Here is a 15,172-nt window from a genome sequence, read left to right on the forward strand (position 1 = left end):
GACTCTGTTGAAAATTTCACTAGTGACTTAAATGTGGCCCTCTCTAGTCTCAATTCACTTGCACCTCCCACTACCAGAGCTAGGTGACTAAAGAGGCCTACATCCTGGTTTAACGATGAGACACGTGTTCTTAAGCAGGCCTGCAGGAGACTGGAACATAAATGGCGAAAATCAAAATTGGAAGTTTTTAAAAAAAATTTTTTTTTACCTATCTTGGCATGAGTGTTTATTGAAATACAAATGCGCTTTATCTGCTGCAAAAGCAGCATATCTCTCTCAATTTATTACATTGATAAACATAATCCCAGATTTCTCTTTGACAGGGTATCTAAACTTACTACAAAGCAGCCGTCTATAAGCTGCTCCATAGTCACGGCCCATGAGTTTCTACACTTTTTCTGCAATGAGGTTGATGAGATCATAAACAAAATTAGTTCAACTCCAGCTACTCCTGTCTTACCAAAATTCATATCTATACAATGAGTCACTGATAGTCCCTGTTATTACAGCTTTTAAGACTCTCTCTCGCGATACTCTGCGTAAGCTCATGTTAGCTTTTAAACCAACTACTAGCCTACTTGACCCCGTACCAGCAAAACATTTTAAAGACCTCTGGCCTTTCCTGGGACCTACAATGCTAGACATTGTTAATTTATCACTTACTACTGGCATTGTTCCCAGCACTTAAGACAGCTCTGGTCAAACTTCTCCTTAAGAAACTGCACCCCGATCAAGGGTCTCCTAATAACTACTGACCAGACTCTAATTTTCCATTCTTTTTTAAAGTACTAGAAAGAGTTGTTTATCAACAACTTTCAACCCATATAGAAGAATATGATCTATACAAACCTTTTCAATCGGTTTTAAGGGTCTGTCATGTCATGGAAATTGCTCTAACCAGAGTGGTATATGACCTTCTACTTGCTATGGACTCTGAGTCCACCTCTGTGCTTCTATTATTGGACCTCAGTGCAGCCTTTGACACCATTGATCCACTGTATACTATTAGATATAATAAATTGTAATTTTGGTGTCTCTGGCCTAGCTCTCTATTGGCTTAAGTCATACTTATCCAGAAGAACACAGTGTGTCTGCGATAATAAGATTACATCGAAATTCTCTGATGTTAAATACGGTAAACCTCAGGGCTTGACTCTTGGCCCTTTATTTTTTTTTCTTTTCTCTCTTTATATTTTGCCATTTGGCCAAATTATACAGTCCATCCATCTATCCATTATCCAAACTGTTTATCCTGCTCTCAGGGTCGCGGGGATGCTGGAGCATATCCCAGCAGTCATTGGGCAGCATGGCATATAGTTCCATTACTATGTGGATGATACTCAGCTGTATGTGCCTATAAGGGCTGGTGATCATACTCAAATTACTAATTTAGTGGCCTGCTTGGCTACTGTGAAAAATTGGACGTCTCTAAATTTCCTGCTTTTAAATTTGGATAAAACTGAGACACTGGTCATTAGTCTTGCTAGACATAGACACCAATTTGATCCAAGTAACAATAACAATTGACAACTCTGTGATTTCAGAAAGTATGGCAGCCAAAAATCTTGGGGTTACATTTGATCCTAGCCTTTCCTTTGATAAGCACATTAAAGAAATCACCAAGACTGCCATTTTTCACTTACGTAACATAGCTAAAATTTGGTCTTTCCTGTCCATGGCTGGTGCAGAGACTATGTGCATTTGTTTCATCGACACCTGACTACTGTAATTTTCTGTTGTCAGGTCTCTCACGTGCTAGTACTAAAAGTCTTCAGATGGTTCAAAATGCTGCAGCTAGAATCTTAACTGAAACAATAAAATTTGACCATATTACACCAATTTTTGCCTCCCTTCATTGGCTTCCTATCTATTTTAGATCAGATTTCAAGGTGTTTCTGCTGACTTATAAAATCCTAGAAGGGCTTGGCCCAACATACCTATCTGAGCTCCTTAAACCGTATATTCCATCTCGAGCTCTCCGCTCTCAAAATACAGGACTTCTGTGTGTACCCACAGTTATAAAAATGAGTCAGCAGGTGGCAAGGCCTTTTCCTATCGGGCCCCGTTCTTATGGAATAACCTGTCTGCTGCAGTCAGACAATCAGAGTCTGTTGCGTCCTTTAAATCCAAACTTAAAGCTCATCTTTTTGCCTTAACCTACAATTAGTTGCCTTTAAATTGAGTAGCTCATGACCTGTACTGCATGGCGGGTCAGTTTCTCTCTCAATGATTTACCAAGCTCTATCTGGCTGACAAGACTATATAGATTATTGCAACTACTTTCTTCCTTCTCACATGTCTTTTCTCTCTCTCTGAAAAATGTCCTTTCCTGTCTCTTTTCCCGTGTATGTGAATGCTGGGATGTGAGTCTCCCCTGTGTGCACTTGTAGTCTGTCCTCCTGTTAGGTCTCCATGGTGATGGTAGTCACCACCTGGGTACTGCTTGGCATTTTCCTCATCACATTCTTTATATATCTTATAACTCCATAGAATTTCGTTATCCTGTTTCAATGTTGTGTCCTTCTCTCACTCCAATGTGTGACTAATGTCTTTTCTTGATTCTTCTCTCATGTATGTGAATGGTGTGATGTGAGTCTCCCTGTGTGCATGTGTAGTCTGTCATCCTGCCAGGTCTACATGGTGATGGTGGTAGCATGTCTCAGGTCCCGGGCTTTTCCGGTGGCACCTGGACACTGCTTGGTGTCCTCCTCATCACATTCTTCATATATCTTATAAATCCATTATAATTCTGTTACCTTCTTTCAATGCTGTATTCTGCAAATTGTGTACACAAAACATCCATAGCACGTCTATCCACCTTGGGAGAGAGATCTGTCGCTCTCCCTGAGGTTTCTTCTTATTTTTTCTCTCTATTAAAGGTTTTGTTTTTTAGGGAGTTGTTCCTTATTTGATGCGAGGGTCTAAGGACATGACGTTTTTTTGAGGCAAATTTGTAATTTGTGATATTGGGCTATACAAATAAAACTGACTTGACAGTTACATCAGCACACAAATTTACATGCAAGCACACAAAAAAATGCAAATAGATATAAATTCACAGGGACATATGCATATTGGACATAAACACATGTATTACAGAAAAAAAGGCTGTCTTATGTAGCGTTAGGTCGGCGTCTTTGTTAGATTTGTTTGGATAAATAACAGCCAAGCCTGACACACACACACACACACACACACACACACACACACACACACACACACACACACACACACACACACACGTATATACATGCAAACCACCCTCTCATCTTGCTTCCTCTCTCTTTTCTTCCTCCTTTTGGGAGGGCGTAAATTGCCATTTATTTTACGAGGAGGAGGGATGATGGGGCTGGCAGGACTTTTATCCAAAAACCTGCTATAAATAACTACTCTAGTTGGAAGGATGGATGGGGGGGGGTATGAGTGTGAAGAAAGAGAGAGAGAGAACAAGAGAGAGAGAGAGTACAAAAGAAAGTGAGAATGAGTGGGAGGTGCACCAGTCTAAAGGCTTTGTGAGCACAGAGTGTTTACTTTGAGGGAAATCAAAAAGGAAAAAAAAAACAAGCATAAGTCGGTCTGCAGGAATCTGCAGTATGGAGAACAGCTTGTAAGGGGAGGTGGAAGGATCGAAGGGTGTCTGAGTGAGCAACGTATTGTAACTAACAGACAGGGGATGTGATCATCGCTAACACTGCGAGCTAAATGTAATGTTGACTGGTTATCAATGAAGCATGACTGGGCAATGGTACACCAACATCAGAAGGCTCACTATTCTCATTGCTATGGTTACTATTGTTTATCATCATCTTGATTAAACTGTACAGTTGTACCTTGATGGTGGCCATTGTATCTGCATGCTTTCACCTAAATCAGTGTTTTCTCCTCTAACAGTGAATTCAATTCCCTGTCTCTCACATCCATCGATCCTTCACTCTCAGCCAGCATCGTAAAAGCCTAGTTGACAGAGAGAAGATTCGATATGTGTATAGAAGCACTCATATACGTCAAGAAGACGAGGAAGAATGCAGACCTCTTTTAACAACTATGTTTACACAAGCTAATACACAGTACCAAGATATTGTTGGGTTTAGGATAATTCAAGTGAAAACCACACAAAGCCATGCCGCTGCACTTTTTTTTTTGGAGCACATTACCAGTAATTACTAAGGGCAGCCAGATTTTTTTTCAGTGCAGATCAGGGATTTAAACCAATAGACAAACATGCTTAGTTTCTTCAATCTTCAGGCAATATAATTTGCCTAAAAGGCAAAAAGAAATTTACTTCTGTATGGGCAAAGTGCAAAGTGCAAAGTGCTGAATAAACTACAACAATGAAAAGTCACCAAACACTCAAAGCCCAAGTGATGTTTCAGCAGTCCATGAAGCCTTTATCAGAGATACCCTTCTCTGTGTTATCTTCCCCTTTCCCATCACACTATTTTCCTGTTTTTATCCTACCCGCTGGAATGCAGCCCTCCTCCATACGCTGATCATGTAGTTTTAAACATTAACACTTGGGTCAGATTGGAATGGAGGGGGTCATATTGTAGTGCTTATAACTAAATGTGTAATTACACTGCCATGGCTTAACATGAGAAGCGAACAGAAAGAAAAGGAGTGAATATGTGAGGGTTCACACACACACACACACACACACACACACACACACACACACACACACACACACACACACACACACACACACACACACACACACACACACACACACACACAGCGAGCGAAAGAGAGAACGAGCGCGAGAGAATGGAGCATTAAGTGATAGAGAAAAAACAAAAAACAAAACCCAAAACTATACACGCACAGTAATTAGAGTAGTGCTGAGGAGAAGCAATTTCTACATGAGGGTGACCTAAGGAGTTAAGCTTCACTAGACTTACACAGTGCCTAGTGGCCACAGTGCAGAAGACTATAGTCATCCTGGGTGCTTTCCCCTCCCAGCCCATGTTCTATGCTAAACTGGTTGGACACCACCTAGGTCATGGTTTTGACTGGGTTATGCTCATATAGGTCGTCTGTGGATCCAAATATGCATGTTTCGAGTCTGAATAGAAATGTGTCAGTGGGATGAATGTTCATTTTGGGTGTGCCTTATGCATGGGATCAATCAAAACCTTGGCCTTTGTCCTCCCCATCAGTGAAAAATTAGGCCATGAACCCTTTCAGCTCAATGTGCCTTTTCAGGTGAAACTTGCCATAAACAAGATCTGTACGCAGACTGATTTGAGCGTCATGTTACAATATTAGACTTAAAGTATAACTTCACAAGTAGTTTTCCATAGCTTCCGGTTGATGCTTGGGTTGAATCTATTTATAACTGCTCAGATGGAAAAACTATAAAATTTGAAAGGAATCCTGGCAGTGCTGTAACGAATCATCAATGTCAAAGCACAATTTCTGATTTTGAGGACTTCAACTGGCACTTAAATGACTTGCCAGCAGGAGGCTTTCATTCTCTTTGGCAAACATCCATCCATCCATCCATTATCCAACCACTTATCCTGCTCAGGGTCGTGGGGATGCTGGAGCCTATCCCAGCAGTCATTAGGAGGCAGGTGGGGAGACACCCTGGACAGGCTGCCAGTCCATCACAGGGCCAACACACACACACAGTCAATTTTGGTACATTGTTGTTAAACACATTCTTTAATTTGAAGGTGTACTATTACATGATAATATATATACTGTTAAATTGCTTTTTTTCCACCAGATGCTAGGTCTGGTGTTAAACGATGACCTTTGCAACAGCTAATTAGGTTGAGTGTGGCATGACTTTGGCTGAAGTTAAAATCTTGTGTAAAGTTATATATATATATATATATAAACCTTTATTAAATGCTGCAGGCACATACAAGGTCCTTTCAAATAAGAAAATTAGTGGTCCTCCCTTATGCTTGTTAATGTGTAGCTAATTGGTCCACTGAATGGGTTTTCTTTAGTTCTGCAGTTAGTTGTGCTCAAATACCATTAAACAGTAAAATGTGAATGAAAAATGTTGTTGGGATCATTTCGTTGCGACTACTGTTGAACAATGCAACAGCCAAGTCGTTTCCTAGCATTATCGTGTGTCAGGATAACAGCAGTAATTTCACAGTGACTTAATAGGCAAATCCTACATGCAAACCTATATTTAGAGTTAAATAGGTATGATTTTAAAACCTCCACAGATTTGCGTAAGCCTTTTAAATATGCATCTCCAGTGATTAAGTTCTATTCTATTTCATCCGTTCTTGTGCCCATTCAAATACTATAGTTAGTATAATCTTATCAAAACATGGCACGCTACGTGACAAATTTGAACAAATGTGACAAATGCAAGTGCTGAGAAGAGGGAAAGGGTTTGCATGAAATCTATGATTATGATGACGTCAATCCATTTTAATCAGAACATTTCAAGTAATAACCATGCATCTTGCACTTGTGTGTCGCCCCATGTGTCCGTCCTTGAAATCACTGGAAAGAGACCTCTGTCTGGATCTCTACAATGTCTGCTTTGTTTGTACACAAAAAGTACAATAATATGTGCATACAATTGTGTGTGTGTGTATGTGTATGTGTGAGTGTTTGCACACATGTATATTTTCCATGATCTCACCTGCCGCTGGTGTTGCGGAGGATAACCAGGGCATCGGGGAAGCCATCTAAATTGTAGTCCCCTAGGTGGAGAGCCATAGGCTGGCTTGGTTCACCTGGGACAAAGCCCCACAATGTCTCCATCCGCTGGAACTCCAAAAGCACAGGGACCCACTGCAACAAAGGTACAAAACAGCGGAGCTCAGTACAGCCACAGGAAGACGATCAGAAAAACTTAAGGACTTTTATTGGTCGGTTGGTTAAAAGATGTTCAAAGAAGATAAAAAATACATAATAAACACTTTCAAACACAGAATATTGATAATTATCTGTCATATATCTATTTCTAACATTATATATCTATTATATATGTATTGTATTGCTGTCTATCATCAATGTATGGAGTATTTCTATGTTCAGTAGCATATCAGTAAAGTGAATGCATTTGAGGAGGCAGAAGATGAGAAAGACTGGGACCACTTTCAGGAGCACTTTTAACTGAAAAAAGAGGAAAAAACAAATCTCTTCAGATTTACTTTCAGTCCACCTTTTACAAAGGTAAAGAGAATAGTAAGTATTCTCAAAGTTCACTGTGAAATTTCCCACCTAATAGGAATTCATAGCCTTTGAATTGAGCTATTTGAGTATGAAACCAGCTGTATTTATACAACCACGATGCTTTTGAGGACTACCCCCACCCCCACAAAAAAAAAAATCATTAAATTGTAGCTCTCACACAAGCGTGGAATGGAATGGAAAAGAAACCAACAGAATCAAACCAACCTGAACTAAACCAGGTAAAAGAGATTTCCATTATAGGTTCACTAATGAAAATAAGTGATGGTGTATTTGTTACAACCAGGTATCAATAGTGGTAACAGTTGTAAAATAAGATGAATGATTTATTCTGGTAGGTAAATTAGATTTTGCAGTAACAAGCTGGCTTCAAACTGCAACCGTGCATAAGGAACAAACACCATATGTCATCCAAACTAACATACAATCTATATATGGTATGGTGTGGACAGGACACCCTTCAAAAAGAATGTCTGTACTATAGGAGTAATGAAGAGAGATGGTACAATTGAAATACCTAGCAAAAACATACCAATAGAATATCCTAAAAAGAATCAACAGCATATGGAATAACTGAGTTGAAAATGTGATGTTTAAACTATGTAGTACAAAAAAAAAAGACCAGAGAAGATAGGATCAAATTACCAGCAAAAGTATTGAACACCATTAATTAGTATCAAAATATTCCAACTAAATGGGGTAAAATAATCAATAAAAATTAGATGTAAAAAAGGAAAAAAAAAGATCAATAGATGTAAGCAGTTCAGATGAGCTTAAAAAATAAATGAAATAAAAATAAGAATACAAAAAAAAAATCAAATCGAAACACAAGAATAGCATTGAATATGCAGCATGGTGACGCTTATAATGACATTCACCATTAGATAAACTTTTAAATTGTGTGAAATGTCTCTTTAACAGCTTGCATATAGCCTGCAGTCATCCACTGAACTCCCCTCTCTCTATACATATCAGTCACTGCAGTACAGGTACTGAGGCTGCCTGCCCTCCACCCACTTAGACTAAAGAGGCATTCTCTCCTCATCTCCACAATTCAACTGTTGAGTAAATAAGGCCCTAGGAGGCAGCTCTGTGATTTTGCCACTGACTGATGTTTCCTCTATATGGGAAGAGGTGAAATAGTCAAACTAGAGCGGTACAGCAAACACCATGAATACAAATGGCACACCAGAGACAGCACTTTAAAAAGCTTTGCCATAACCGCCTTAATACAGATGGAATCTCGCTTAGATGGAGCGCCATCATTTCTCTCTATCCTCTCTCTCTCTTTTACCCTTTTCATTCACTTGCATGGCCACCAAACACTGGTGTTTTTTTGCTGTTCATTTTAGCTGAGATATGTTATCCCTCGTTTTGTGGAAGAAAGGCCTATTCTGACTGTCTGTACAGTCCCAGGGAACGTTTCCTCTAATAGAGAGCTAACCACTGACAGGCAAGGCCGTTCTTGCTGCTTTCATTAGAGTCATTATAGCAAGTTGTTAGCCACCGGGCTCCTGTGAATAAAGCTATAATACATTGCCAGAGGGAGGGAGGGAGAGGAGGGGTGGGCAATGGAGAGAAAGAGCGAGGAGAGAGAGACAGAAAGAATTGCGCGCCCTGGCACTGCTCAGTATATACAGCTTCGCTGCTGCAGGCTGACGTGCTGGCAAATGAGAATTCACACACATCACTCAAGAAAATTTAAAAATCAGCGTCCGCGGTGGCGTAGCGGTCTAAGCATCGGCTTGGTGTCGATGCAGTTGCCCACTGGGGACTGGGGTTCGCGCCCCGGTCTCGTCAGATCTGACTATGGCCGGACTCGATGAAGCAGCAATCATTGGCAACGCTGTCTTCGGGAGGGGGGCGGAATCGGCTTGTGTTCGTCATGTGAATGCGTCTCTGTGTGTGTCGGAAAAACAGTGGTTCAGCTTGGATTCGCCTTGTCACGAAAGTGGGGAGGCGCTTTCCTTCGAGACTGCCGGCCGGAGAGATGCAGTTGGCGAACGCATGCAATACGAGGGTGGGTGTTTGAATTAAAATAGGGATCAATTGGCCACTAAATTGGGAGAAAAAAGGGAAAAATCAGAAATAAATTTATAAAAAAAAAAAAAGAAAATTTAAAAATCAAACAGCCATATGCAAGTTTGCTTCATATATGTATTTACAACATGATGTAAAGGATATCGGTTCTCTTCCTACACACACACACGCACACACACACAACCACCATCACCACCACCAACAACAAAAGGAGAGTCCTGTGTATAAGGAAGTTGAGTGAATCTGTGTGTGTGTTTCTGTGTTTCCTGGGGAGGCGTGGAACCAGATGCCGGGGGTTTAAACTATTCATGAATGTTAAACAGAGAGCGCAGGTGCAAGGGGGATCGTCACCAGAGAGAAGCACAGCAGATCCTGCTACTAAAAGCTGTTATTATGGCCTGCATGTTTCAGGCGGAGGGAGGAGGTAGACAGACAGACAGACAGACAGACAGACAGATAGACAGACAGATGAACACAGACTATTGCCAATAAGAGCCGTTATGAGAATAATCACAGAAATCACATCTACGATGCTGAAACCCTGCTTTAGGTTCAGCCAAATGCATGCACGCATGTACACACGCACGCATGTGCGCGCGAAAACACACACACATACACGCGCGTGCGCACACACACACACACACACACACACCCCTATAGTATGCTTGTAGAGCTGTGCTGAGTAGTGGTGGTGGCGGTGGTGTGTGTGGTGGGGTGGATGTTAATGATGGTATGCCTCATTGGCTCCCTACCCCCACACTGGCACGTGGCCACCGACTCCCTTGAGGTTGGCAGTCTGAAGACAAATTCCCTCAGTCCTGATCCTTAATAAATAATGACATTACACAGTGTGACAGGTTCGCAATGGGGGCTCTGTGCGGCTTGGGGCAGACACTCAGCAGGTTGAGCGGAGCAAGGGACAACATTTAATGTGCAAATGAGCCCATCAAACCAGGACAAGTCATAAAAAGGATCTGGGTCAAGTTTTTGTTTTTTTGGGGAGATTTTTTATTATTATTATTATTATTATTATCATTATTAATGCCTAGTCCACGCGAACACAGGTATTTTTGAAAATGTAGCCTTTTTCTTTTTTTTTGGAATATTTTCCTCCCCAATTGTATCCGGCCAATTATCCCACTCCTCCGAGCCATCCCGGTTGCTGCTCCACCTCCTCTGCCGATCCCGGGAGAGCCGCAGACTACCCCATGCTTCCTCCGATACATGTGGAGTAACCAGCCACTTCTTTTCACCTGACAGTGAGGAGTTTCACCAGGGGGAAATAGCACATGGGAGGATCACGCTATTCCCCCCAGTTCCCCCTACCCCCCAAACAGGCGCCCTGACCGACCAGAGGAGACACTAGTGCAACGACTAGGACACACACCCACATCTGGCTTCCCACCCACAGACATGGCCAATTGTGTCTATAGAGACACCCGACCAAGCCGGAGGTAACACGGGGATTCAATCCGGTGATCCCCATGTTAGTAGGCAATGGAATAGACCTCTATGCTACCTGGGTGCCAAAAAATGTAGCCTTTTTCTATGCATTTTGCCTCCTGTCCACACACAAACTGTTTTAGGTCACTGAAAATGTACCTTTTGGAAAACTCCTTTCATGGTGAAGATTTTCAGAAACTCAGTTTTCAGTGTTGACATGTAGACAGGGAAAGTGGAGTTTTTGGCTTGTTGTTGGCTTTTTTTCAGGCTTCTGATTAGCCAACATAGTTTTAGGGTTTACGGTTATATCGCCCCCTGTTGGTTTGGCATGCTCTTGACAGTGCATTCATTGTGTTGAGTAGCACGTGTTTTTGCATTTTCATTTGGATAGATTTTTTTTTAAAGTGCTTGTGTGGACAGGTTTCTTTTTTAAGAACAAAGGAGGGAAATCATTTTTGAAAATATCCGCATAGGTATGGACTAGGCATAAGACAAAGCCAAGCTTGCAGTGTAAACGCAGCGCAGGCTGGTCAAGTTGTCATTAAATAAGCATTGAGTGATGTTGTTCAGCTGCATTTAAGAAAGGCTGACTGTTTCCCATCTGGGCATAATTTCTTGGCTGGTATTATGGAAGGTTTAGAGTGGCGGGGAGTGCTGAAAGTGGGTACCATACTCCATTTGGCAGGGAATTGGGAAGGGAGAGCACAACCTGCGAGGTGGTTGCCAACCTGTTAATAGCTGACAAACATAGCACTGAATGTGGATGCAGATTGGCGGCGGCCTAAAATAAGACAGGCGACCGCATCCATGGTAATAGTCATGGTCATCCAAGGTGTTCCTTAGAGAAATTGAAGGTGAGTGTGAGTGTGTGAACAAGCATGAACAAATTAATTTTAAAGGGACGTGCTCACTTGCACCTAGCCAATTAATTTTGTGGGACGGATCACATTGGTTGTGTAGCTGCATTTCTCGAAAGGGGAGTTATGTGATAAGTGGACTGAATTAGGCCTAGGTTTACAATGACTGACAGCTTTGTTGATCATTGTTGAGCATTTTCTTTTTGTTTCTGTCTGTCAGTCAGTCATGCACGATATCTCAGACGCCAGCCCGGGCCATATGCATAAACGATGCATATGCACAAAAACTATGCATATGAGATTTCCCGCACATAAACTGGTTTTTATAAAAACAGAAGGTGTGGTGAGAATGTGTGCACCTTGTTGTCTTTAGACCATGCATATGTCTTTCTAGAACGATCGGAGGTGATGTGATGAGACGGAGATGAAATATAAGGTTAGAGACAGAACAAACATTTTTTGTTTAGGTTGATAACCAGCTGCACTGATTGTGTGTGTGTGTCTGTGCATGCGTGTGTGTGTGCGCGGGCACACACGTGTTTTTTGCGTTTACAGTTTTTAAAATGCCAATAAAAGACACATATTGTGGAGGATGTGAGAAAGGAGATGAGACCACTTCTCCTTTTGACCACACAGGCGTGGGGTCATTCATTTCCTCCAACAAACTTTAAGTGAACAGTTCACAATATCAAAACCTCAGACTCGTGTCTACCCACAATCCCCCTTGCTAACCCCTGAACCCACTGTTTTAAAGGGACCGTCTCTGGTCCACATGGTGAATATGTAACCTGCAAGTAGGTCAGGTCACGACAATATAAAGGTAATATTGATTAATTACTCGTGTGATTAATTTTATAATTCTTTTAATTTACATTAAGTCGGAGTCAACATTTTATTTAGCTGTAAATATTCTTTTTATTTTATCCTTAATTGTGACCCACCTTGTAAAGTCAGTTTAGATATGAGCGCCACAAACTAATCATTGATTGCATTTCTGAGATATCAGCGCTAAAAGAGGTTTGTGGCCATCAACATTCCACGCAAAGCTGTGTGGCTCAAAATAGAAAGCAGGTATTGCCTCTCCTCCCCCTGCTGCCTTCATGCTTTCTTTGTGTAGACTGATGCGCTTTGTTTCCTCCTGTTTATAATCTGACCTTTTTTTTTCATACTTCTGCCAGGGTCCTTTGCTTGGAACTTATGGAGTAGATGGTCTCTGTTACTATTTAAAAAAAAAAATATATATATATATATAGATACATATATATCATTCTGTACCTATTTTTGTTTCTGTTTTTGATCCCAGAAGAAGGGAGACGACCAAATAAAACACCTTTTCATTTTTCAACTCCGACAAGCGCCTCAATTTCACAATGGACCTATCGCTCAGTCCCGCCCCTCGAACGCAGATGAGCCAATGGCAGTGTAGTGTCAAATGCATGCCGGAGCTCACTCAGACATCTAGAGCTAATGACTCCATTATACAGCATCAGAGTTGCATCAGAAGTCGTGGTTTTTGTGATGTTTTATGGATATAAGTTGAACAAAAATGGTCAAACGATTTGCATGGGGTACATGCAACACTGATACGAGGTATCCTGACAGGATAGGCAATAGGGTATATTTTATCAATTTCAAAATCAAATCAATTTTATTTGTATAGCCCAATATCACAAATTTGCCTCATCTCATTTTTACAAATTTTCCTTATCCCATTTCCCAAACCAAAACAAGAAAGGTAAATTAATTTATTCATCCAGGACAATGCTGGTCCTGGATGATGTTATCTGCAATCGTTATGCCCGTGAGATGAGGCTTTTCCCTCTTGCATTGTGATCTGTAAACTGTCACCTCCAATTTAAGCTCATCACCCACCATATCTAGTTTTAAATGTTGTACATATCCCTCCATAGCTTAGTGAAGTCCTTTTTGATGGCTTTTAGACGAAATCAGGTCCTTCTGTCTCCAAAAGTTATGTATAGTCTCTTGGGATATAGTTTTGACACCGATAGCTGCCATTGTAACTCTCTAGTCAGCCCAGGTAGCTTGTCCGAGTTTGCAACAGTAACTAAGGGGGGCGGAACTGAGCGATAGGTCCATTGGTAAAATTGCCCTCATTCTTTGAGGTTCTTTTCATTGCATGCCTGATAATTTGTGGCGCAAACAGCGCTTTTATATGCAAATGATTAAGGGAATGTCTACATACATTTATGTCTTACGGTGGAAGTGGAAATCAAGCTCATGCACGTGCGTACAATTACACAATGACAGATTAATAGAACAGAACCATGCCTATGCACGGCTTTATAAATCTGTCAAAAGAATGCATATGCATATTTCTGTCTTTGGGCATACATACAGTTTTAGTCATGAATCTACACAGAGTTTAATTCATGTGGGCCCAGCCCGATACTGATGAAACTTGGGGGAGCTATGCACCCTGACAGAACCTTCACACCACTGTAGCTAATGCCTTTACATTTCGTACACAAATAGATTTCCCCATGTTGAACATTGGAGTATTAAAATCTGCCAATTCATATTTTCTTCTGATTTACAGGTTGTGTGCATATTCCACTGAAGTCATCTTAATATTCATGAGGTAAAAACTTCTAAACTATGGGCCAATAATATTGGGGGGGCGGGTGGAAATGGCATTTTGTCATCGCGTCCCCACAGGACACTGAAGTGAGACACGGGCGGCACGGTGGCCCAGTGGTTAGCGCTGTCGCCTCGCAGCAAGAAGGTCCTGGGTTCGAATCACGGGGTTGTCTAAACTTGGGGGTCATCCCCGGTTGTCCTCTGTGTGGAGTTTGCATGTTCTCCCTGTGTCTGCTGTGGGTTTTCTCCGGGTGCTCCAGTTTCCCCCACCATCAAAAAGACATGTATCCACCTATCCATTATCCAAACCGCTTATCCTGCTCTCAGGGTCAGGGGGATGCTGGAGCCTATCCCAGCAGTCATTAGGCGGCAGGCAGGGAGACACCCTGGACAGGCCACCAGACCATCACAGGGCCGAGAGAGACAGAGAGAGAGACACACACACACACACACACACACACACACACACACACACACACACACACACACACACACACACACACACACACACACATTTCTAAATAAGCTACATAATTTTTTACATCCAAATCTATTTTTGATAGTACATTATTAATAGTATTAATGTTATCACTATTATAATGACTCATTCTGCATCCTAAGAAGGAAACTGTTCAAATGGCGCATGTCCTCAATCAAATCCACCAGAATTCACCCGCTAACCCTCTGTGAGTTATCTTTAAACTGGAGTCCTTTCAGCACTTTCTGATGCCATGTGAGGGCAACTTTTCTACCTGGGAGGACACTGAGTGGGATCTTTGGCTGCCCACCAGCCGTCCCAGCAACCTGCTGTGACAGGTTTGGCCCTGCCACTTGATCTACTGTTGGCAGCTTAATTTGTAATGCTAATTTGACCGCAAGCCCCACAACAGCTTTCTCTCTTACATACTCACAAAGATGAGAGCCCAGGTGTGCACACAGTCAGGTGGGCGGAAATGTACCGTACAACCATACTTTCTCTCTCTCCTGGACACACATACACACACATACATACAGACTATCATGTGTCAGGTTAAGAGGGATTCTCGTTTGGGCTCTATGATTAGAAC

At 41.7% G+C, this 15,172-nt stretch overlaps 1 protein-coding gene across 2 annotated transcripts in view; it reads right to left on the bottom strand.

Annotated features, from left to right (window-relative positions):
* Positions 1-15,172, bottom strand: part of itfg1 (integrin alpha FG-GAP repeat containing 1) — a 293,844-nt gene that overhangs the window by 171,349 nt on the left and 107,323 nt on the right. For both annotated transcript variants that reach the window (XM_056278335.1, XM_056278336.1), the window contains exon 10: positions 6,614-6,765. In XM_056278335.1, the coding sequence (XP_056134310.1) occupies positions 6,614-6,765 (152 nt within the window). The remainder of the gene's footprint in view (positions 1-6,613; positions 6,766-15,172) is intronic.

The sequence above is a fragment of the Lampris incognitus genome, chromosome 4, assembly GCF_029633865.1.
Source record: "Lampris incognitus isolate fLamInc1 chromosome 4, fLamInc1.hap2, whole genome shotgun sequence".
Classification (NCBI taxonomy): domain Eukaryota; kingdom Metazoa; phylum Chordata; class Actinopteri; order Lampriformes; family Lampridae; genus Lampris; species Lampris incognitus.